Source organism: Salvelinus alpinus, chromosome 8 (genome assembly GCF_045679555.1).
Source record: "Salvelinus alpinus chromosome 8, SLU_Salpinus.1, whole genome shotgun sequence".
Classification (NCBI taxonomy): Eukaryota; Metazoa; Chordata; class Actinopteri; order Salmoniformes; family Salmonidae; genus Salvelinus; species Salvelinus alpinus.
The window spans coordinates 39,465,950-39,490,653 of NC_092093.1; the positions used below are offsets into that span (position 1 = coordinate 39,465,950).

At 44.6% G+C, this 24,704-nt stretch overlaps 1 protein-coding gene across 2 annotated transcripts in view; it reads left to right on the plus strand.

Moving 5' to 3' along the window:
* The window catches only part of LOC139583099 (palmitoyltransferase ZDHHC14-like), a 52,208-nt gene extending 27,957 nt beyond the window's left edge, over positions 1 to 24,251 (plus strand). Inside the window, exons 3-9 of one of the 2 annotated variants that reach the window (XM_071413849.1) lie at positions 4,335 to 4,493; positions 4,753 to 4,890; positions 8,081 to 8,129; positions 9,495 to 9,597; positions 10,008 to 10,117; positions 20,924 to 21,026; positions 22,737 to 24,251. In XM_071413849.1, the coding sequence (XP_071269950.1) occupies positions 4,335 to 4,493; positions 4,753 to 4,890; positions 8,081 to 8,129; positions 9,495 to 9,597; positions 10,008 to 10,117; positions 20,924 to 21,026; positions 22,737 to 23,150 (1,076 nt within the window). In that variant the 3' untranslated portion in view covers positions 23,151 to 24,251. The remainder of the gene's footprint in view (positions 1 to 4,334; positions 4,494 to 4,752; positions 4,891 to 8,080; positions 8,130 to 9,494; positions 9,598 to 10,007; positions 10,118 to 20,923; positions 21,027 to 22,736) is intronic. The other variant, XM_071413850.1, reaches the window with a different exon arrangement.
* The last annotated feature ends 453 nt before the right edge of the window (positions 24,252 to 24,704 follow it).

Consider the following 24,704-nt stretch of genomic DNA (forward strand, 5'->3'; position numbering starts at 1 on the left):
TGCGCTGCAGGATTTTAATCCATGACGGCGTAGTGTGTTACTAATGGTTTTCTTTGAGACTGTGATCTCAGCTCTCTTCAGGTCATTGACCAGGTCCTGCCGTGTAGTTCTGGGATGGTCCCTCTCCTTCCTCATGATCATTGATGCCCCACGAGGTGAGATCTTGCATGGAGCCCCAGACCGAGGGTGATTGACCGTCATCTTGAACTTCTTCCATTTTCTAATAATTGCGCCAATTGTTGCCTTCTCACCAAGCTGCTTGCCTATTGTCCTGTAGCCCATCCCAGCCTTGTGCAGGTCTACAATTTTATCCCTGATGTCCTTACACAGCTTTCTGGTCTTGGCCATTGTGGAGAGGCTGGAGTCTGTTTGATTGAGTGTATGGACAGGTGTCTTTTATACAGGTAACGAGTTCAAACAGGTGCAGTTAATACAGGTAATGATTTATTTTGATTTTCACATGATGTCAAGCAAAGAGGCACTGTGTTTGAAGGTAGGCCTTGAAATACATCCACAGGTACACCTCCAATTGACTCAAATGATGTCAATTAGCCTATCAGAAGCTTCTAAAGCCATGACATCATTTTCTGGAAGCTGTTTAAAGGCACAGTCAAATTAATGTATGTAAACTTCTGACCCACTGGAATTGTTATACAATGAATTATAAGTGAAATAATCTGTCTGTAAACAATTGTTGGAAAAATTACTTGTGTCAATCACAAAGTAGATGACCTAACCGAATTGCCAAAACTATAGTTTGTTAACAAGAAATTTGTGGAGTTGTTGAAAATGAGTTATAATGACTCCAACCTAAGTGTATGTAAACTTCCGACTTCAACTGTGTATATATATATATATATATATATATATATATATATTAACTCAGCAAAAAAAGAAACATCCTCTCAATGTCAACTGCGTTTATTTTCAACAAACTTAACATGTGTAAGTATTTGTATGAACATAACAAGATTCAACAACTGAGACATAAACTGAACAAGTTCCACAGACATGTAACTAACAGAAATGGAATAATGTGTCCCTGAAAAAGGGTGGGTCAAAATTAAAAGAAACAGTCAGTATCTGGTGTGGCCACCAGCTGCATTAAGTACTGCAGTGCTTCTCCTCCTCATGGACTGAACCAGATTTGCCAGTTCTTGCTCTGAGATGTTACCCCACTCTTCCACCAAGGCACCTGCAAGTTCCCGGACATTTCTGGGGGGAATGGCCCTAGCCCTCACCCTCCGATCAAACAGGTCCCAGATGTGCTCAATGGGATTGAGATCCGGGCTCTTCACTGGCCATGGCAGAACACTGACATTCCTGCCTTGCAGGAAATCACGCACAGAACGAGCAGTATGGCTGGTGGCATTGTCATGCTGGAGGGTCATGTCAGGATGAGCCTGCAGGAAAGGTACCACATGAGGGAGGAGGATGTCTTCCCTGTAACGCACAGCTTTGAGATTGCCTGCAATGACAACAAGCTCAGTCCGATGATGCTGTGACACACCGCCCGAGACCTTGACGCACCCTCCACCTCCAAATCGATCCCGCTCCAGAGTACAGGCCTCGGTGTAATGCTCATTCCTTCGATGATAAACGTGAATCCAACCATCACCCCTGGTGAGACAAAACCGCGACTCATCAGTGAAGAGCACTTTTTGCCAGTCCTGTCTGGTCCAGTGACGGTGGATTTGTGCCCATAGGCGACGTTGTTGCCTTTGATGTCTGGTGAGGACCTGCCTTGCAACAGGCCTACGAGCCCTCACCCTCTCTCAGCCTATTGCGGACAGTCTGAGCACTGATGGAGGGATTGTGCGTTCCTGGTGTAACTCGGGCAGTTGTTGATGCCGTCCTGTACCTGTCCCGCAGGTGTGATGTTTGGATGTACCGATCCTGTGCAGGTGTTGTTTCATATGGTCTGCCACTGCGAGGACGATCAGCTGTCCGTCCTTTCTCCCTGTAGCGCTGTCTTAGGTGTCTCACAGTACGAACATTGCAATTTATTGCCCTGGCTACAAATGCTGATGCTCCAGATACTCAACTAGTCTAAAGAAGGCCAGTTTAATTGCTTCTTTAATTTGCACAACAGTTTTCAGCTGTGCTAACATAATTGCAAAAGAGTTTTCTAATGAGAAATTAGCCTTTTAAAATGATAAACTTGGATTAGCTAACACAACGTGCCATAGGAACACAGGAGTGATGGTTGCTGATAATGGGCCTCTGTACACCTATGTAGATATTCCATTAAAAATCAGCCGTTTCCAGCTACAATAGTCATTTACAACATTAACAATGTCTACACTGTTTCTGATCAATTTGATGTTATTTTAATGGACATAAAAATGTGCTTTTCTTTCAAAAACAAGGACATTTCTAAGTAACCCCAAACGTTTGAACAGTAGTGTATGTATATATATAAATATGTGTGTGTATATATAATTTGTCAATTACATTTACAGTACCTTACCTTATTAGTATTATTATTTAGTATTGTTTTTTTGGGGCTCCCGAGTGGCGCAGCGGTCTAAGGCACTGCATCTCAGTGCTAGAGGCGTTACTACAGACCCTGGTTTGATTCCAGGCTGTATCACAACCGGCCGTGATTGGGAGTCACAGAGCGGCGCACTATTGGCTCAGCGTTGTCCTCGTTAGGGTTTGGCCGGTGTAGGCCGTCATTGAAAATAAGAATTTGTTCTTAACTGACTTGCCTAAATAAATAACGGTTAAATAAAATAAAATAACATTTCAAAAAGTCCTCCTGTCACGGGAGTAGGGAATTAAGTGATGCTGAGTGAGCGATATGAGGAGCCGCAGAGGTGTTGCCCCCCCCATCTCCAAGCTTGATGATCAGGCCGTGTGTGTGTGTGCATGTGAGTGTTTGCTTGTGAGTCTGTGTGTGTATGTGTCTCTGAGTGGAGTGCTAGGTCCTGCTGAGCAGATGAATAATGTAATGCCAAGTAAACATCGTGCCCCAGCGGCCCGGCGCTGTAAAATGCATCAGTGAGGAAGCCAGTAAAATGTGCTGACTGATATGTCAAGCTCCGAAAGCCTATGTAATCAAATCCAATCGAATCCAATTTTATTTGTCACATGCGCCGAATACAACAGGTGTAGACCTTACAGTGAAATGCTTACTTACAAGCCCTTAACCAACAATGCAGGTTTTTTTTAAATAGAAAGAAATTAAAGTAACAAATAATTAAAGTTAGCAGTAAAATAACAGTAGCGAAGCTATATGTACCGGTTGTGGTCGTTAATTTCTTTATTATCAAATGAGGAGAGACAAACTTATCGCACAAGTCAGAGTTATACTTCAACTAAATCTTTAATCACTTATTGATAAGGGAGCAGGTCAATACAACGCACACATATAAAGTGAATCGATTGAGTCCTCTACAATAATGTTGGCTGGCCAACGATTCACGCTCAAATGATTCGTTGAGAGCCCCGAGACAAAGTACAAAGGTATTTTATAGCCAATATACACCCCTTTCAACCTACATGATGAACAACAGATGTATAGAATGGGTCACAAGGTTAAGATTTGTATGAAAGACAACCTGTAATTCATAGCAGACAGTATCTGCTGTGTCAACAGTTTTCATGGTATAGAGAACAGTGTCTGGCCCTCCGACTCTAAACTGGAACCATCTCTCCCTGGTACGGTATAAAACAGAATCATTAACTGATGCTTTGGATTGCTCTTTAGGTTTTATCACCCAAAAGACATCGTAAATCTCCTGTCAGTGTTATCTCCCAGAGGCCCGTCCTCAGTAGAACACACACACAATAGTTATAAGAATCCTCTATTCTGTTGCATAAAACAACCATTTGATGCAATAAAAGTATTATAACATAATCTTGCAATTTTCCATCATGTGTCAATGTGCAGAGTCAATGTGCAGGGGCACCGGTTAGTCGAGGTAATCGAGGTAATATGTACATGTAGGTAGAGTTATTAAAGTGACTATGCATAGATAATAACAGAGAGTAGCATCAGCGTAAAAAGAGGGGGGGGGGGGAGGGCAATGCAAACAGTCTGAGTAGCCATTTGATTAGATGTTCAGGAGTCTTATGGCTTGGGGGTAGAAGCTGTTTAGAAGCCCCTGAAATGTGATGGCGTGACTTGCTTTGTTTATCACAGGGAAATAAAAACAGAGCCTGAAAATTGCCCAAACTCCCCCTTGGATACAGGAACTCGTAACGGACTGGCTGTGCTTTAGGAATAAGATACAGCTCTGAGGCTGTACTGAATATCCACCATAGGAGAACAAAGGAATATGCTTCCCTTGTGAACTAAATCTGACTTGCTCTTGTTTGGTCCTCCTCAGACGCGGCTAACGGCCCCAGTGGTCCAGGGTACAGGCCGCCCCCGAGGACCAGAGAGGTGGTCATCAACGGGCAGACGGTGAAGCTCAAGTACTGCTTCACATGCAAGATCTTCAGGCCCCCACGGGCCTCGCACTGCAGCCTGTGCGACAACTGTGTGGGTGAGTACTGTAGTCCTGAAACTAATAGGAGAAGCTAACTGACTCGATGGCTGCTCCATATGCATGACTTTTAAACCACCTACTCTCTCCCATCTCTCCCTTTCTCTTTCCGCTGTTTTATTTCCCTTTTCTATCTGCTTCTCTCTTCTTCTTTACTTCTCTATTCCACTCTTTCCCTTCCCTCTGTCCGACCACTTTTCTTTGTCTAAACGTTCCTTTCCTCTCTCTCTCTCTCTCCCTCCTCTCTTTCTCTCTGCAGAGCGTTTTGATCACCACTGTCCCTGGGTGGGGAACTGTGTGGGCAAGAGGAACTACCGTTTCTTCTACCTCTTCATCCTCTCCCTCTCCTTCCTCACTGTATTCATATTCGCCTTCGTCATCACACACGTCATCCTAAGTGAGTATAATACCGACCAGAGACTGAAACACACACACACACACACACAAAGCGGTGATGCCCTGAAATACACACAACTCTGTTTTTCCCCATACAATGTCCCCCAGGTGCCCAGAACATGCGGTTTGTTATCCAGAAAATATCATCAATGACAAGATGAGTGAATGCATAACACTGGTATTTCTCTCACACGTTATCACGTTTTTTTTGTTGCCCTAGCCTTCTCTAATTGTAACTCTAATTATCCTTACCCCATACACAGCGGTTGAGCAGACGGTTAACCACAACCAGGTTTTCAGGTGTATTTCACCGTCAGCAGTATCCACCCATAAACAAAGGGCCGCTAGCCCTGAGCAGCACTACCTCCTAGGGCACTTCATCTCGCTCAGCACCACCTCCCACTTCCCCTCCGCCCCTCTACCTCTACCCCTCTTCAGAAAACTACCCTCCCTCTCTCCCTGCTTCCCAGCGCCAGTGGAGGCTGGTTGTCAGGAAAGCTGCTGATGCGGCTGGTCTCTCTCTCTATGGGGGAGAGAGGGAGCGGTGTTTGTGGTGCTTTACTGTACACACAGATCAATCAGGCAGAGCAGAAGCAGGCCAGGGGTCGTATGTATCAAGCCTCTCAGAGTAAGAGTGCTGACCGAGGATCAGGTCCCCCCGCCCTATGTAATCTCATCTAAAAGGATAAACTGATCCTAAATCAGCACTCCTACTCTGAGATACACTGAGTTTTATACATACGGCCCCAGGGGTTTGCACAGTGCAACCCCAGTCTGGGGACCACCACTCACTGTGCAGAGAGAGAGAGGCAACGAACACATGTCCTGGCTTTACTTACCTGTTTCTTTCTTAGCCATTTCCACAAATGGCTTTTCTACAGGCGATAACGATTGGATTTAGGTTTAATCTGTATCAGTCATCAGCATTCGGCCCATTGATTACTGTGACTAACAGCGTCAGTCTTACGGGTTGTGGGTATTGATTTTGGTTAGTTCTTATTTTTAGTGTTTCTGTGTGTAGCCTAGAGATGGGGTTTGGGGAGCTTCTTCTGAACCATTAGCTGTCAGTCATTGTCTGCATTCCAAATGGGCCCTGGTTAAAAGTAGTGCACTATAGGATAGGGTGCCATTTGAGATGCAGATATTCCCTGCTGAACCACAGTAGAGGTGTTTTGATCAAGACTAGAGTTCCTGGTAGAAAATCCTTGACCGATATTAGCCTATTGACCCTTCACATTTAGGCCTGACTTAAACCTAGTTTGGTACAGTCAGTGTGACTAGCATCAGTTGCAGTTGAAGTCGGAAGTTTACATACACTTATGTTGGAGTCATTAAAACTTGTTTTTTAACCACTCCAAAAATGTCTTGTTAACAAACTATAGTTTTGGCAAGTCGGTTAGGGCATCTACTTTGTGCATGACACAAGTCATTTTTCCAACAATTGTTTACAGACAGATTATTTCACTTATAATTCACTGTATCACAATTCCAGTGGGTCAGAAGTTTACATACACTAAGTTGACTGTACCTTTAAACAGCTTGGAAAATTCCAGAAAATGATGTCATGGCTTTAGAAGCTTCTGATAGGCTAATTGACATCATTTGAGTCAATTGGAGGTGTACCTGTGGATGTATTTCAAGGCCTAACTTTAAACTCTGTGCCTCTGCTTGACATCATGTGAAAATCAAAAGAAATCAACCAAGACCTCAGGGGGAAAAAATGGTAGACCTCCACAAGTCTGGGTCATCCTTGGGAGCAATTTCCAAATGCCTGAAGGTACCATGTTCATCTGTACAAACAATAGTACGCAAGTATAAACACCATGGGACCACGGCAGCCGTCATACCGCTCAGGAAGGAGACGCATTCTGTCTCCTAGAGATGAACGTACTTTGGTGCGAAAAGTGCAAATCAATCCCAGAACAACAGCAAAGGACCTTGTGAAGATGCTGGAGGAAACAGGTACAAAAGTATCTATATCCACAGTAAAACTAGTCCTATATCGACATAACCTGAAAGGCCGCTCAGCAAGGAAGAAGCCACTGCTCCAAAACCGCCATAAAAAAAGCCATGGGGACAAAGATCATACTTTTTGGAGAAATGTCCTCTGGTCTGATGAAACAAAATAGAGCTGTTTGGTCATAATGACCATCATTATGTTTAGAGGAAAAAGGGGGAGGCTTGCAAGCCGAAGAACATCATCCCAAACGTGAAGCACGGGGGTGGCAGCATCATGTTGTGGGGGTGCTTTGCTGCAGGAGGGACTGGTGCACTTCACAAAATAGATGGCATCATGACGGAAGAAAGTTATGTGGATATATTGAAGCAACATCTCAAGACATCAGTCAGGAAGTTAAAGCTTGGTCGCAAATGGGTCTTCCAAATGGACAATGCCCCCAAGAATACTTCCAGTTGTGGCAAATGGCTTAAGGACAACAGTCAAGGTATTGGAGTGGCCACCACAAAGCCCTGACCTCAATCCCATAGAAAATTTGTGGGCAGAACTGAAAAAGCGTGTGCGAGCAAGGATGCCTACTAACCTGACTCAGTTACACCAGCTCTGTCAGGAGGAATGGCCAAAATTCACCGAAACTTATTGTGGGAAGCTTGTGGAAGGCTACCCGAAACGTTTGACCCAAGTTAAACAATTTAAAGGCAATGCTACCAAATACTAATTGTGTGTATGTAAACTTCTGACCCACTGGGAATGTGATGAAAGAAATAAAAGTTTAAATAAATAATTCCCTCTGCTATTATTCTGACCTTTCACATTCTTAAAATAAAGTGGTGATCCTAACTGACCTAAGACAGAGAATCTTTACTAGGATTAAATGTCAGGAATTGTGAAAAACTAAGTTTAAATGTATTTGGCAGAGGTGTATGTAAACTTCCAACTTCAACTGTTTGTAGACATGTTTTTCCAGACATGAGAAGTACAGACATTGACAGGCGTTTGAGTCGGAGGCAGAATAATCTCCTTCGGAGCATACAGCTTCTTGTCCTACTGCGGGTGCTGTGAAGCAGCTCTGAGATATTCCGTCACCAGGACTGAGAAGCTCTAATTCAGTGGGAAGTAAATGCTGTGTATGTACTGACTAGCTCATCATCATGGTGCTCAGCGGACCTTTGGATGTTCCCCTCCTTTACGTAACAAACCCCCGTCGTTTCTCTGCTCTCTCTGCTCTCCGCAGGATCCAACCGGACAGGCTTCCTCAGCGCACTCAAAGACAGCCCTGCCAGATATCTTTTTACTGGGGGAGAGTGTGTATGTGTGCGTGCGCACAGTTAGATGTTGGACTTCTTTATTTCTGTTTATATACTCGCCCTTCAAGTGGAAGGAGATAGCAGAGAACATCATTAGCATGATCTCTGAATGGCAGATAACACTGCCCTTATCTCCCTCTTTCCAACTGTGGGAGTCATTTCGAGGTTATCACTCACACACACTCACTTTCACACACACACTAACACACACTCAGAAGTAATAAGCACCATTTGAGAGGGTAAATTCTGCACTGTAAATTGTAGTGCAGGATTTGGTTTGATTTGAGGGGAGTGCTAGATGCCGGCATTTAATTTCCATTAGGGAGCAGCCAGATGCACTGCCTCTGTTTCGATTAGTCCCCATCCAGCCACCCCGCTGCTTTTCTGAGAATCATGCACCTGTCACGCATCATTTGGGCCTTGATCACACACACACACACGCACACACACACACGCAGGCAGGCCTGCAGAAAGGCAACGGATCTGACACACACACAATCAGATGGCTGAAATACACTAAATAAATGATAGGGAGAGAGAGTCATTGACGTGCCTTGTGTGTGGCACGTGCGTTGGGTTAGATGTGTTTGTATGCATTGACCGTGTATGTTAGTCGATTGGCTGGTATGTATCCACTTTGCCTGGAGTCATTCGGGACATTATAGAGGACATAGCAGTTATTTAATGTAGCCGTACCACATGTTTAGAGCATTGCCGAGGAAATCAATGGCCCCAACACAATATTCTGGTAGTCCGTGCCACTATGTCCAACTCTGTGCATTAGCAAGGTCAGTGCAAGAGCTCTCTCCATCTCTCACCCACATTTAGATGCTATTCATCTCAACTTGGTCTAATTGATTGATGCATGCATTTTATATTTACATTTGATTAATTTAGCTCTTACCCAAAGCGACTTACAGTTAGTGCATTCATCTTAATATAGCTACGTAGGTGGGACAACCACATATCACAGTCATAGTAGTAAAACATTTTCTCAAAGTAACTATCAGAAAAGTCAGAGCTCGTAAGGGGAAAAAAGTGTGAGTGTTAGTTCACAAAATGATTTTATTTATTTATTTTGGGGAGAGGTGTGAGGAGGGGGTCTGAGGGGTGGCGCTGTGGGATTATTTAAGATACTCTTGGAAGAGGTAGTGTTTCAGATGTTTTTATAAGATGGACAGGGACTCTGCTGTCCGAGTTTCAGGGGGAAGCTTGCTCCACCACTAGGGTGCTAGGACAGAGAAGAGCTTGGACTGGGCATGCATGCGGTTTTGCGTTGCCACGACAACGCATAGATTGTTATGGTGATGGTGGTCTCTCTTCCTTGACTGTTTGTCTCACTGTGCTGGAGGTGCTGGTGTGTTTCTTCTCGGTGTGGTCCATTGTGGGTCTGTCTGGCTTCCACACCTACCTGATCAGCTCCAATCAGACCACCAATGAGGATGTGAGTACGAACACAAACAAGCACACAGATGTACGTACCAACAAACAAAAACACACACACACACACACCACATCTCTTCCCCCTCTTTCCGTCTTTGACTTTGACTGCTGATAACAATTCTGTCTCGCATTAAGGGTCATTTCATATTTGGGCTTCCATGTAATAAGTCGCTGGACAGATTTTTGTTCACTTACTCTGCTGAGAATCTGGTAGATTGAACACTCCAGAATCCTCCCTAATCCTTAACTGTCTCCTCTGGTCTGATTGGTCAAGTTCCACTGTTCTCCAAGAGTTTCTGAATTTCTCTTCACTTTTTCAGTTTTCTCCTCAATTCATTAACCTCGGTTGGAGAGCGAGGTAGCTGCCGTGTTCTCCTTCCTTTGCACTGATTGGTCGTGTTCCCTCTCCAGATTAAAGGCTCGTGGTCGAACAAACGGGCGAAGGACAACTACAATCCCTACAGCTACGGGAACATCCTGACCAACTGCTCTGCTGCCCTCTGTGGTCCTCTTCCACCCAGGTGAGTTGCTCTCTGCCAGGGCCAAGCTAACAGCAAGGCTGGGTTCCTGTTCAGTTGGGAGAAAAAGTTTTGAAACAGGGAGGTACTTGCTGAAACGTGTCAAATGTTGAACTCAGCCTTTTGTTTTCCATTGCACAACGTTTTTGCTATGGAGTGCACAAGAGTTGTGGACTCGAGTCACATGACTTGGACTCGAGTCACAAAATGGATGACTTGAAACTCGACTTTATAGAGAATAAAATAACTTGAGGCTTGACTTGGACTTTGACTTGAGACTGGTGACTTTAAATGATCTAGCCAGGTTTTGTAATGTTTTGTCACTAATTTTTTGAGCACAGAGTCTACGTGGATTACTTTACATGCAGTCAGAGACAGTAGCCGCAGCATCGCCCTTGGCTAGTAAAACGCACCCTCAGCCCTCTGATTCGACCAGCAAACTGTCAATCAACACAGGTCGAGTGAGCTAGCAAACGGATTGCTTATTTGCTGTACAGCTATAGGATCGGGTGCAGCGCAAACATCAAATTGTAGGGAGAGAGGATTGCCGTAAATAAATAAATATGCAACTCCAAAAATTGTTTGGTGATTATTAAAAGTTTAATTTGCAAGCTCACCAGCAATGGGGCAACCATTCCTAGCATAGGTCTACTGCTCTTTTGTAATGTAAAAATAGCTCGAAAGTTATGTCGGAAGTTCCGTGTGTCTGTGTCATTTTTGTTGTGCCTCAGTGCACATAGAATTAGGCTACATGGCCTGCGCTCCATAAGAGAAAATTATTGTTCCATGTATGCATGGTGTTTAAATGTCAGTAATAATCATTAAGTCTGATTAAGACGAATGTACCAATGTAACAATGGATGTGGAAATGGTCTTTTACATTGTCGAACCAGCTGATTGGTTGGAATTGCCAATTGGGTAATTGTGTGGTCCTGGGGGCCAAGTGCTTATATTATGCAGGCCTACCTGTTTGAGCTCCTGTTAGACAGATTCGATTTGGTTTCTCAAGGGGAGGCTGTGCAGTCTTGCCCTCTACCTGTGTCAATTCAGATAGGACAGGTCCAAGGAAAAATCCACTCAAAAACACAAATCATCCACGTATGATGGAAAATGCATCATACGGGGATGATTTATGTATTTTGAATGTTACATATCTTGAAAACTTGATTGCTGACATGCAAAACATTTTGGGACTATGTCAACAATCGACTAATGAAACAAATACCAAAATATCATTTTTGGGTGGAGTTTTCCTTTAAGCCTGATACAGAGGCTATTTTTTTGGGGCTGTTGTCCGTGTATATTTGGTAAATCTACTTGTATATTTAGTATGATAGGACTCTTTCACGATTGGATAACCAAAGTCCCTATTTTAAAATGACATGGGCTAATCAAAATGTGTTGTTGACAAAATAATGAAAAGGGCTGTCTGGTAGCCTCAATAAACAGACAGAGATTTGTAGTTGAACAAGTCGTTTCATGTATAGATTTTTTTTTACTTGACTTGAGACTTGACTTAAAGAACTTGACTCGACTTGCTCTTGGAATGCACAACTTGGACTTGACTCAAGTCTTGACCCGTTCTACTTGGGACTCGACTTGTGACTTGAGACTTGCCTGTGACTCTAATAATAGCAACTTGGTCCCACCTCTGGTATGCACTAATGAGCACACACCCTGCACTGAGGATGCTCACCAGTCACGACTGTAGTTATAAGGGATTTTAGATTCAGCTCTCAATCTGTCCCTCCTTCTCCTCTCCCCTCCTCCACTCCTCTCCCGTTCTGCATTAGTCAGCACCGACAGAAGGAGCTCCACTTATGAGAATCGCACAGCCTCCCACTGTTTTTAAATAAGCAGCACTTTCAATCAAGATATCCATCAGCGCACGCAGGAATAATTACTGTACACTCTGTTTCTGCCGTCTTTCGAGGGAACTTGAACTAGCTTTGTCTTACACGTTATTGGGGATGAGCTCAGCACATTGTCTGCGTCCCTAACAGCAACCTATTCCCTATGTAGTGCGCTACATAGGAAATAGGGTGCCATTTGGGACGCGTCCATTGTTAGCGTCCTCAAAGCATATCGCTGGTCATGACGTTTAACGTAAGTGGTCTGGCTAGAGGAGATAATATCGTCCAGCCAGTCATTTATGGAGTAATATTAGTGTAAATGTAGCGTCAAACAACAGAACACTCAAAACATGAGCACAATGGCAGCTCTTCCTTTAAAGAACTCCAGGCCTCAAGAGGGCAGATAACCCAAAAACACAGGTGGAACTAAAAAAATTGAGCCAGGATTTCTGGAAGGACTACTTTTACATGCGCACCTGGCAGATAAGCATGGGTATAAAATGTTTGGTCCTCAACATACACACAGCTCATTGTTCAACCCTAAAGACGCAACTGGTATGTAATGTTTGGAATTATTTATTATGTTGCATCCAGTGCTTAGCACAATTTACATGTTTAACTCTGGTAGTGGTGACTTTTGTTGTGGATATTTTCTGACTGCAGAAGTAATTTGCTAGAAGTGCTAGATTAAATTGTTTAAACGTTTACTTTATTCAAAGCCATGCTTTGTTGCTGTGTCATGCATTGTTTAGTGTAAAATAATGCATGTTTATTCTCTGTTTAAGGTTATCAACCTATTGCTATCCCTACTCCTATTCCTACTCCTATTCCCTATTCCTTATTCCTCTGTCATTCAACTACTCTATTCAACAAATCAACTGTTTCAACATATTCAACAAATGGCATCAAAACCATAATAAAACACTGGAAAGGAATTGAGTTGTCCCTTTGCATTCTTCACGGGTTGAGCAAGCCGTTTTCAAGTTTGGGCAGAGCTGAAATAATTTGAACACCTAGACAACTTGACAGTTGATAACCAGCGTGGCAGTGAAGACAAAAGGATTAACGGCCTCAAGTCAGGAAAGCTGTCGTCGCAGAGCGCAGGATTGGCTTACATCTCAAAATGGCGGAGGAAACTCTTGGGAAAACAGTGAAGGAGCTGAAGCAAGAAAAAACTTTGGCTAAGAGTGCTTTTACCAAGCAAGCAAACTTCCTTAGCAGAGGTGCAAAACACATGACTAAGAGCGAACTGCGAGAGGAGTTCAAGAAGCTCACGTCGGAGGCAAGGAAGGTCAGTGAGACAAATGATGAATACAGGGCTGGACTTCTGGCAGACATTGAAGCTGAAACCGATGAGGGTGAAGAAGCTGACCTGAGCAAGCAGCAGCAGACTGAACTTGAGAAGACATTCCAAGAATGCGAAGTACGATTGGATGAGGTCAGGGGGATGATCCAGTCCAACCTATGGCCTAGATACGGGGAGGACGAGGTGAAGTCTGCAATCAAAGAAGCTGAGACCGCCTGTGATGGAGTTGCTCAAATACCTGTTATTGCTGTAAATAGAGATGGCTTCGAGCTACGGTGGGATGGTGCGAAGGCACAAGTCCAAGATGCAATCACAAGCCTAGCAGAGTGGGAGATGTGGATTCCATTAGCAGAAAAAGAACGGCTGGAAGCCAGAGTAAAGGATCTGAAGGCATTCAGAAACAACCTTGAAGCAAGGAGGGCAGGATTTCTCACAGCGCAAAGAATTGCAGAAGAGGATAAAGACAGAGGGAGAGTGCCGCAGATGCCCGTGCCAGCTCCACAGCCGACACTGAGAATAAAACCAACCTGTTTACCCAGGTTCAGTGGGTATAAAAGGAATTTCCATCGATGGAGGAGAGACTGGGAGAGTCTACAGAAGCAGGGGGAACCAACAGGCTCAGTCGAAGTAAAGAAGATCCAACTCCTTGACAGTGTAGATGAGAGAATGTGCAGAGACCTCCGTTTGTCTACTTACAATACTGCTGAGGACATGTTCAGGGTGCTTGAGAACAGGTATGGAAACAAGTCTACAATTGCCTTGGAGATAATTGAGGATCTGGAGAAAATTCCTGCTTTAAGAGCAAATCAGCCAAGGAAAGTTATCGACATGATCCAAACTATAGAGAAGGCACTGGATGATCTCACAGAGCTTGGAGGCACAGGAGCCATCAACAACCCCCTAGTGATCAAATCCATAGAAAGCAAGTTACCTGACAACATCAAGCGAGATTGGCTTGTCTTCATGGTTAACCCGAGGAATAATGTCACGCCGGACAATCACTTTGAAAACCTTCTTAAATTCCTGAAAACACAGGAGGAAATTCTTGAAAAATTAGAACAGCTGGGAGTGAGTGAAAAGCCAGAAAAGAAATATGCTTGTGTGGAAAGAAAATATGCGTCCACACGTTCTACAAGGAAAGGCGGCTGTGTTGTCTGTGGAGATGAAAAGCATAGAGAAAAGATCTTCTTTTGCAAGCGTTTCAAAGAACTGAAGCCTGTGGAAAGGTTGGATGCTGTAGAAAAGCTGGGGGCCTGCAAGAGGTGCTTGGTCTGTCATGGAGAAGATGATGAATGCAAAGACACTTACCTGTGCAGGAAAAGAGATTGTAAGAAAGACCATAATTTCTTTCTTTGTCTGAAGGGAGATTTCAAGAGGAGTGACTCAGACAGAAGACAATCCAATGTGAGAAGGTATACGCTTACAGAGGAGCAGGAGGAATTGGTATCTAAGCTCTCCCCAGAGATGGCAGAGAAATTCAAGAAAGCATTCACCAACATCACTGCGAAAACAAACTGTGTCGAAAAGAATCAGCTGGGAGTGACTGAGTCAAGTGCAGTAGAAGAATTGCCAGTTATTCTAATGCTGCTCAAGGTAACTGCCAATGCAGGACAAAAAATTGGAACCCTGATCGACTTGGCATCGGACACAAACTACATCACTCACAGAGCTGCCAGAAGATTAAATCTTCGATGTGAAAACATCACTTTAGTCGTTCATGGAGTCGGAGGAATGGCCATGAAGGTTAGAACCAGAAGATATCTCCTCAGAGTGAGGGTCAAAACGCCCATAGGCACGGAAAGAGCTCATGAGCTTATCTGCTATGGTTTGAATGAAATTGCCAACATCCACAGAGTCATCAAACCTGAACAACTCAAGAAGTTCTTCCCAGAAGTCAATCTAGGAGATCTGAGTAGACCGGAGAGTATTGAGCTACTGATAAGCCACCGCGAAGGAAGACTTGCTCCGCAAAGAGTGAAGGTGATTGGAGACCTTGTCTTGTGGGAAGGCCCGCTAGGAAAGACTGTTGGTGGAGCACATCCAGATCTGTTTGAAGAAGTGGATATAGCCGCACACAGGTCTGAAACACACTTTGCTCGATCCATGAGAGCAACCGCTGTCAAGTATCAAGAGATAGCTAAGCTGTTCACAGCTGAAACCAAGGGCACAGTTGCTCGCAGAGAGTTCTTGGATTGGTGGAAATGGGACAGCATTGGAGCAGCTTGCGACCCAAAGTGTGGAGGATGCCGGTGTGGAAACTGTCAACCAGGAGGCAAGGAAATGACTCTGAGTGAGGAAAGAGAGCTGGAGATCATAAGGAAAGGCCTCACCTACATCAAAGCAGATGCTCACAGTGATGAACCCCACTGGGACACAAAATACCCCTGGATTCAAGATCCAAGTTCCCTTCCTGACAACAGGAGTTGGGTGGAAGCCACCTTCTTGAGAACAGAAAAGCAACTCAAAAAGGAGCCAGAGTGGAGAATAGCATACACAGCTCAAGTCCATGAAATGGTGGAGAGAAGAGCAGCGAAGAAACTCACCAAAGAGCTCATTGCCAGCTGGAAGGGGCCAGTATGGTATGTCAGCCACTTGGTGGCGGCAAACCCGCACTCTCGCACAACACCTGTGCGACTGGTATGGAACAGCAGCCAGAAGTTTAGAGGGGTCAGCATGAATGACCTTCTGCTGAAAGGGCCTGATGTCCTCAATCCCATCCGAGCAGTACTACTCAGGTTCAGGAGAGGCGTCCATGCTGCCCTCGGCGACATTAAGAAAATGTACAATTCTGTGTGGTTGGAAGACCTGGAGATGCATCTCCACAGATTTCTCTGGAGAGACACTGAGGAGGAAGAGATTGAAGAGTATGCGATCACCAGAGTCAACATTGGCGATCGACCAGCAGGGTGCATTGCGCAATTGGCTATGAGAGAGACAAGCAAACTGCCCATGTTTGCTCACCTGGAGGAGGAACGTAGGATCCTTGAAGAGGATACCTATGTCGATGACATCCTGACTTCCCATAATGACTTGCAAAAGCTGGACCAGAACACCAAAAGGGTTGAAGAGATCCTGAAGGCAGGCGGCTTTGTCCTCAAGCCCTGGGTCCGGTCAGATCAAAGTGGGAGGCAGGAGATCGTACCAGGAGAACAAGGAGCGCAGTCAACCACAGCACTCATTCTCCCAAACCAAATGAGGGAAGGAGACAATAAAGCCCTTGGAGTTGGATACCTTGTTGAGGAGGATAAACTGTACCTCATGACTTCAATCAATTTCTCAAAGAGGAAAGGGAAAATGAGAGTCGGCCAAAATCTCCTTGATGAAGAGGTGAGAGGGAAAACTCCAAACCCACTGACGAGAAGAGAACTGCTGAGCCAGGTAGCTAGCCTGTATGACCCAATAGGCCTCGTCACACCTGCCAAACAAAAGGGCGCCATTCTTGTCAGAAAGGCGTTTCAGGAAGCTGGAGGCAAAACTCTGACCCGAGACACTTGGGACAAACCTTTGTCTGAAAATTTGAGGGAATAAGCCATCCAATTCTTTGAGGAATACACATGTCTTGGCCAAATCACCTTTCACAGAAGCCTCACACCAGTCAACTGGATTGGAAAACCTTGGGGAATAACATTCTCTGATGGAAGTGACAAGAGCTATGGAGCCGTAGTGTACTTAAGATGGGAGAACCAGCAAGGCATCAAAGTCAGACTGGTTGAATCCAAAGCAAAGCTCACACCATTGGACCAAAAGGGAGAACCAGTAAAAGCTGAAATCTGCGGTGCTGTCTATGCAGCACGACTTCGAAAGTACGTTGAAAAGCACAGTCGAATAGAAATTGAACGATGGCTCCATCTACTGGACAGTCAAACTGTGTTGGGAGCAATCCAGAGAGACAGCTATGGATATCAAACTTTCTTTGCGAATAGAGTTGGAGAGATCCAGAAATCCACATCCGTAGAAGACTGGTGGTGGATCCCAGGAGTCCTGAACAGTGCTGACATCATAACAAGAGGGGCAGCCCCAGAAGACCTCCAGGAAGATTCCATGTGGCTTAATGGACCAGCATTCCTGAGGCAACCTGTAAAAGAGTGGCCACATAAGTCAGCCAAAGAAATCGCTGCGTATGCCAAGGAAGGCATAAACAAACTTCGAAGGAAAGCTTTCTCGGCAGCACTGACCAGAGCGCAGGTCAAGAGAAACCAGAGTGATGCACAGCAAAATAACCATGATGAACCCAAGACTCGGATCCGAAGATCACCAGCCGGCTCTGCGGTAACAAAACTGATTGACATCAGGAAATTCAGCAATCTGACCAGGCTGATCCGAGTCATTGCCTGGGTTTGGAGAGCCGCAACGAGATGGAAAGAAATGTTGACCAAGAATTCAGCCTCAGATAAACCAAAGTGGGAGGACGTTCTTTCAACAAACTGGAGGTCCACAGCCAAGCAAGCTGTACTCACTGTCGGGGAGTGTGAAGATGCACTAAGAGACTTGTTCCTTGCAGCTCAAGAAGGTATAACCTTTCAAGACACCACTCTCAACAGACTCGCTGTTTACAGAGATGAAGAGACTGGGCTCTTAGTTTGTGGAGGAAGGTTCCAGATCTTTGATGAGGACGAAACTGCCGTACCAATTCTACCATATGAGGCATGGATATCCACTCTCCTAGCTCAAGAGGCCCATGGTGCAAACCATGAAGAAATAGCAGGCACACTCCTCCGGATGACGAAGAAAGCCTGGGTGATAAAAGGCCAGAAGCTGGCTAAAAAGAGTGTTGACAACTGTGTGGTGTGCAGAAAGGCCAAGGCCAGAAAGTGCCAACAGATCATGAGTGACCTTCCAATCGAGCGGATAACACCAGCCAGACCATTTGAGTACACAACAGTGGACTTATTTGGACCGTATGAAGTCAAGGACGAGGTGAAAAAGAAAACCAAGCTCAAGGTGTGGGGTATTGTCTTCTGTTGCATGGTATCCAGAGCTATACACACAGATGTTGTCAGTGACCAGTCGACTGAAGGCTTCCTACTGGCTTACCAAAGATTCACGGCACTGAGAGGGCACCCAAAGAAATTGTGGTCAGATCCTGGAAAGAACTTTGTGGGTGCCAGACCTGCCCTCAAAGAACTCTACCTCTTCTTGGATCAACTAAGTAAATCTGAGCTTGAAAATGAAGCTTCCAAGCATGGGACAGAATGGAGCTGGAAAATCTACCCAGCAAACTCCCCTCACAGGAATGGAGCTGCAGAAGCAGCTGTTCGTACTGTGAAGCGGGCTTTGCACAACCTGGGAGGAGAAGGACTCTTCACATGGAGTGAGTTTCAAACATTTCTCTACACGGCTGCTAACCTTGCCAATGAGAGGCCCATAGATGCAAGAACTCAAAGCCGGGAGGACTGCATAGAATACATCAGCCCAAATTCCCTTCTGCTTGGACGGATTGGACCCAGAGGAGATCTTGGATGCTTTGATTTTGAAAGCTACCCATACAAAAGATTGAGAGCTATCCAAACAGAAGTTGACCGGTTCTGGAGGAAGTGGAGTCAGTTAGCTGGGCCCAATCTATTCGTGAGGAATAAATGGCACACAACACATAGGAATGTGGCTGTTGGAGATGTTGTCTGGCTGGCTGACCAAAATGCCTGGAGGGGTCACTACAAACTAGCCAGAGTCATCAGTGTCAACATTGACAAGAAGGGCATCGTCAGAGATGTGCATGTCAGAACTTTTCCCAGCTACCCAGTCCCAACTGTGAAGCCTGCTCAAGAGAAGTCAAAGAAACTCTCAACTAAAATACCTGCTACAGTTCTTCATAGGGATGTCAGACGCATCATTGTTTTACTTCCTGTTGAAGAAGGAAGAGCCTGATAGCTGAAATCGAACCTGCCCCAACATCGAGGTTCGTGTGACCTCCTTGGGTTCAAGAACCAGGAGGTCAAGTGGGAGGTGTTGCGTCAAACAACAGAACACTCAAAACATGAGCACAATGGCAGCTCTTCCTTTAAAGAACTCCAGGCCTCAAGAGGGCAGATAACCCAAAAACACAGGTGGAACTAAAAAATTGAGCCAGGATTTCTGGAAGGACTACTTTTACATGCGCACCTGGCAGATAAGCATGGGTATAAAATGTTTGGTCCTCAACATACACACAGCTCATTGTTCAACCCTAAAGACGCAACTGGTATGTAATGTTTGGAATTATTTATTATGTTGCATCCAGTGCTTAGCACAATTTACATGTTTAACTCTGGTAGTGGTGACTTTTGTTGTGGATATTTTCTGACTGCAGAAGTAATTTGCTAGAAGTGCTAGATTAAATTGTTTAAACGTTTACTTTATTCAAAGCCATGCTTTGTTGCTGTGTCATGCATTGTTTAGTGTAAAATAATGCATGTTTATTCTCTGTTTAAGGTTATCAACCTATTGCTATCCCTACTCCTATTCCTTATTCCTCTGTCATTCAACTACTCTATTCAACAAATCAACTGTTTCAACATATTCAATAAATGGCATCAAAACCATAATAAAACACTGGAAAGGAATTGAGTTGTCCCTTTGCATTCTTCACGGGTTGAGCAAGCCGTTTTCAAGTTTGGGCAGAGCTGAAATAATTAGAACACCTAGACAACTTGACAATGTTATTTTTGGCACTAATTTGACTCCACGCACATTACGATACCCTCAGACACAAAATCAGGTTAGTTTGTCAAACATCTGGTGGAGCAACATTTATCATTGATTTGTTAGCAAGTTCTATTTCATGAATGGGTTACAACTGACTTGAGAAGAGTTGAGCAATGGCATGTGTAATAATAGTTTAGTTATTTGTAAGGTTCGTTCAGTAGGTAGGTACAGGGAACTGCCAAGATAATGGAAGCCCTTGAGTAAATGAGGGATACAAAGTTTACTGAATGCAGGCGCTTTCACACAGGTGTGATTCCTGAGTTAATTAATCGATTAACATCCCATCATGCTTAGGGTCAAGCCATAATGCTAGGCAAGCCATTATTTTGGCTACCATGGCTATGCCCCTATAGGATGACAATGCCCTCATCCACAGGGCACGAGTGCCACTGAATGGTCTGATTAGGATGAAAACGATGTAAACCAAATGTCATGGCCATCTGTCACCAGATCTCAACTAAATTAAAGACTTGTGGGAGATTCTGGGGTGGCGTCTGAGACAGTGTTTTCCACCACCATCAACAAAACACCAAATTATTAAATTTCTCATGGAAGAATGGTGTTGCATCCCTTCAATAGAGTACCAGAATCTATGCTAGGTGCATTGAAGCTGTTCTGGCTCGTGGTGGCCCAATGCCCTATGAAGACACTTCATGCTGGTGTTTCTTTTATTTTGGCATTTACCTGTACATTGGGTTGGATCCTCTGGGAATTTCACACATCATTAACCCGTTTGCCGTTACCTCAAGGGAATGTGTTGGGGATTGTTCTCCATCTGGAAACAGGTGGCTGCAGTCTGCTCTGTGTGTGGGTATGCATGGCGGGATGGGGCCTGGAGGCTTCTCACACACGCTCAGACACACAGCCATTTTTGCGGGCACACGCACACCCAAACAAACTCACACATGCTCTTGCCGACACACACACACTTCAAGACCTCTGCTCATGTCCCCTGTCTTCTCTTCCTAGTCTTATTGACAGAAGAGGCTTCATCCAGTCAGACACACCACAGCCTGTGTCACACTCCAACGGAAGCAGCATGTACGCCTCCACCCAGCTTCACACTCACATGGTAGGTTGTGTGTGTGGTTCTTTATGCATTCTGTAAAGAGATGTTTAGTGTTTGACAGGACTGAGTTGGCACTTTAGTATTTATATCTACTGAGAAACGCTTTGAAATACATTTCTCACCTGAAATGACATACCCAAATCTAACTGCCTGTAGTTCTGGACCTGAAGCAAGGATATGCATATTATTGATACCATTTGATAGGAAACATGTGAAGTTTGTGGAAATGTTAAATTAATGTAGAAGAATATAACACATTAGATCTGGTAAAAGATAATACAAAGAAAAAAACGATGCGTTTTTTTGTATTTTTTTTGTACCATCTTTGAAATGCAAGAGAAAGGCCATAATGTATTATTCTAGTCAGGTGCCATTTAGATTTCGACCACTAGCAGTGTATGTGCAAAGTTTTCGACTGATTCAATGAACCATTGCATTTCTGTTCCAAATGTTGTATCAAGACTGCCCAAACGTGCCTAATTGGTTTATTAATACATTTTCAAGTTCATAACTGTGCACTCTCCTCAAACAATAGCATGGCAAACAATAGCATGGTAGTCTTTCACTGGAATCGCCATTGTAAATTGCACAGTGCAGTTAGATTAACAAGAATTTAAGCTTTCTGCCCATATCAGATGTGTCTATGTCCTGGGAAATGTTCTTGTTACTTACAATCTCATGCTAATCACATTAGCCTACGTTAGCTCGGCCGTCCCGCGGGGGACCCACCGATCCTGTAGAGGTTTAATACTGCATGTCAGTAACTCACTCAAGGCCTCTCGCTTACAAATGACAAATTGAACCAGGCTTTGATGTTATTACAGGCCAACAGAGAGCAGTAATCTGTCTATATCCATGTCATTATTGGGCTCTGAACTTCTTTCTCTCTCTTTCTGTCTCTATCCTTCTCTCTCTCTCTCGCGTGCGCTCTTACTTCTCTCTCTCTCTTTCTTGCTCGCTCTCTGCCGGTGGCCGCCGTGGGCTTTACCCTCTGATCCAGAGAGCAGTATTTAATAGTAAATGAACACAGCTCATGTGTTTTGTATTCATTAATTCAACGGGGTGTAGCTTCTCACTTCTCACTCTGCTTTTAAGTGTGATGGATGAGGAACTCCTATCACCCTCACTCTGAATATATCCATGTTTTAAATCACCGGTACTCTGCTGAATAATGCTGAATATAATTCCCCAAACGTCGGTGGATCCTCTCCCTGCATTGCTTTTCAAATAGGTGTTTTATATCTCAAGCAGAATAATCATAGTCTTCTGGATGGTTCCTCATTTGCATACAGCCTTGTTTGAAGCTGGCAGCTGTGAGAACAAGTAACTTTGGCCATACGCCCGTGGAGAGATTATGAAAATGTTCAAACATTTTTTACTAAAATAATCAATTTTGGGCAATCTCAAAATGTGTCGAGTTGTTTGAGTTGAAGTAGTGAGTTTAATGAGGTGTTGAGTTGATTTGACATGCTAATGTATCTGTAGTCATTGCATGTTTTATGTAAGACTTGTTAACTTCACGTTGTCTTTCTTCTTTCCTCCTCTTTCTGCTTTGTCTGTTAACCTTTTTATTTGTGTGTATTTCCACTCCCCCTATAATTTCCTTCCTTCATTTCCTGTCTCTCATCAAAAACATATAATTCTCCTACCGTTTCTTTTTCCCCTTCTCTTATCTTCACCTATCTCTCCGTTTCACTTTCCCTGTCTCCTCAGTGTGACCAAAAGCACTGCATTCAGAGCACCAAATTCGTTTTGCAGGCTGCCTCCACCCCCCTGCTCCACAGCAACCCCGTCATGATTGGTGGAGGGGGACCCCCTTTCCCTGGGAAGAGTTCCTTGGTGGTCCCCTGTGCCTCCCTGGTCCCCAGCCAGCCCTCCATGCCCGGACTGAGCTGTGCAGGGGACATGTTGACTCTGAGGGACCCAGACACCCACTGCCACCACCACCACTTTGCCAGCCCCGAAGAGACTCCCTCGCCCTCTGGCCCTATGCCTCTGACTTTGCCCTGCGCTGCCCACATGACCCACGGGGGACACATCCACCCGGCCCAGCTCTACGACCCTGCCAGCCAGGACTCTCTGCACGAGGACTCTGTCAGGGGCCTGGTCAAACTCAGCTCTGTCTGAGACTGGGCCCCACTGCTATTTCCCCCTGGAACCACTACCCAGACTCTGTTAGCGTGCCAAATGGCACCCTATTCCCTATGTAATGCACTACTTTTGATCAGAGCCCATGAACTCTGGTAAAAAAGTAGTGCACTATATAAGGAATAGGTTGCCATTTGGGACGTAGCCTCTCCCCTCTCTATCTCTCCCTCCCGCCACACTCAGGACCAAAGCCATATTTCCCCTAACATTCCACCCGAGCCCTCCCTCCATCCCACCCAGATTTGCGCCCCCACCTGTTGAGTTAAGCTATTCTAGTGCCAAACAGACAGACCCTCAGTCTCCACTGCACCCGACCAGGACCAAAGTCACACTTCTGACTCCCACTTCCACTTCACAGTAGTATAGCTGGTGCTCTACCAGGTGTCTACCAGGTGTCTACCAGGCCTGGATGCAGGTTCGGCCTTCTGCCAAATGTTCATGACTGGTGCTTTATTCTCCAATGACATGTAGAGGAAATCACCTACCTAGACGAGGCTGTGTCATTGTCCGAAAATGAGACTGAATCTCTCTTCTCTCTCTCAGCTAAAACCTACCAAGGCAGTTGCCATTTTGGTTTGCTGACATCCGAGGACACACACAGCGTGAAACTTCCCTGGTTCTTCAGGACTGTTGATTAGCTGGAAAGACATGAATCAGGACTAAATACAGGACTTGTTTATAGTTTTCCATGTGTGTTGTGTGTCCTGAGTGGTGACACTCTTTTATACAGTAGTAATGGACACAGCCAATAAGTGTTAGCCCTGGCCACAGGTGATGTCACTTCCTGTTTGAGATTGTGTCAACACTGTACGTGGTAATCGGTGGTGTTCATTAGTCACTCCTGGTGTCTGTGACGCTAGTCGCATTACATTTTTGTTTTGTTCAAATGTGATGCCAATAGTGCACTACTTTTGACCAAGACCTATAGGGCTCTGGCAAAAGTAGCGCACTATATAGGGAATAGGTTGCCATTTGGGATGTAGATAATATGTAATATGATGACTGTGCCAAGAAATTCTCATTGACTTCCAGCTTTATACATTAATGCCTGTGGATAATTAATAAATTCACATATTTTTATGTACGAGAGTGGATTTTATTTATTCAACCAGCCGGTGTGCAGTCACTTGGCAGAAGGGCAACACAATACCCAATACCCTTTTCAGTGAATACCCTTTGCAGACGGAAATTAGCTGCTAGCTAAATCTGGTACAACTTTTGACAAAATTCCCTGGTTTTCCAGACGTCACAGTCGGAAGATTCCCAGAATCAGGAGGAATATGCAGGAAATCCGGATACCTCCAACCAGGATTTCAGGAAAAACTGGGAATTTAGGGAAAGTTACTGGCATTTTGCAACCGTAATCTATTGACCAAAACTGATTTGGAGTAGACAATGCCTTTCCAACAGCTTCTTCTGTACCATGCTACCAAGTGTATGACTATGTATCATGCTCTCTCACAAGTGTATGACTGAATGCTTGCAGGCCAGTTCAAGGCTGGCCCTAGCCTTTTCGGGGACCTAAGTAAGAAT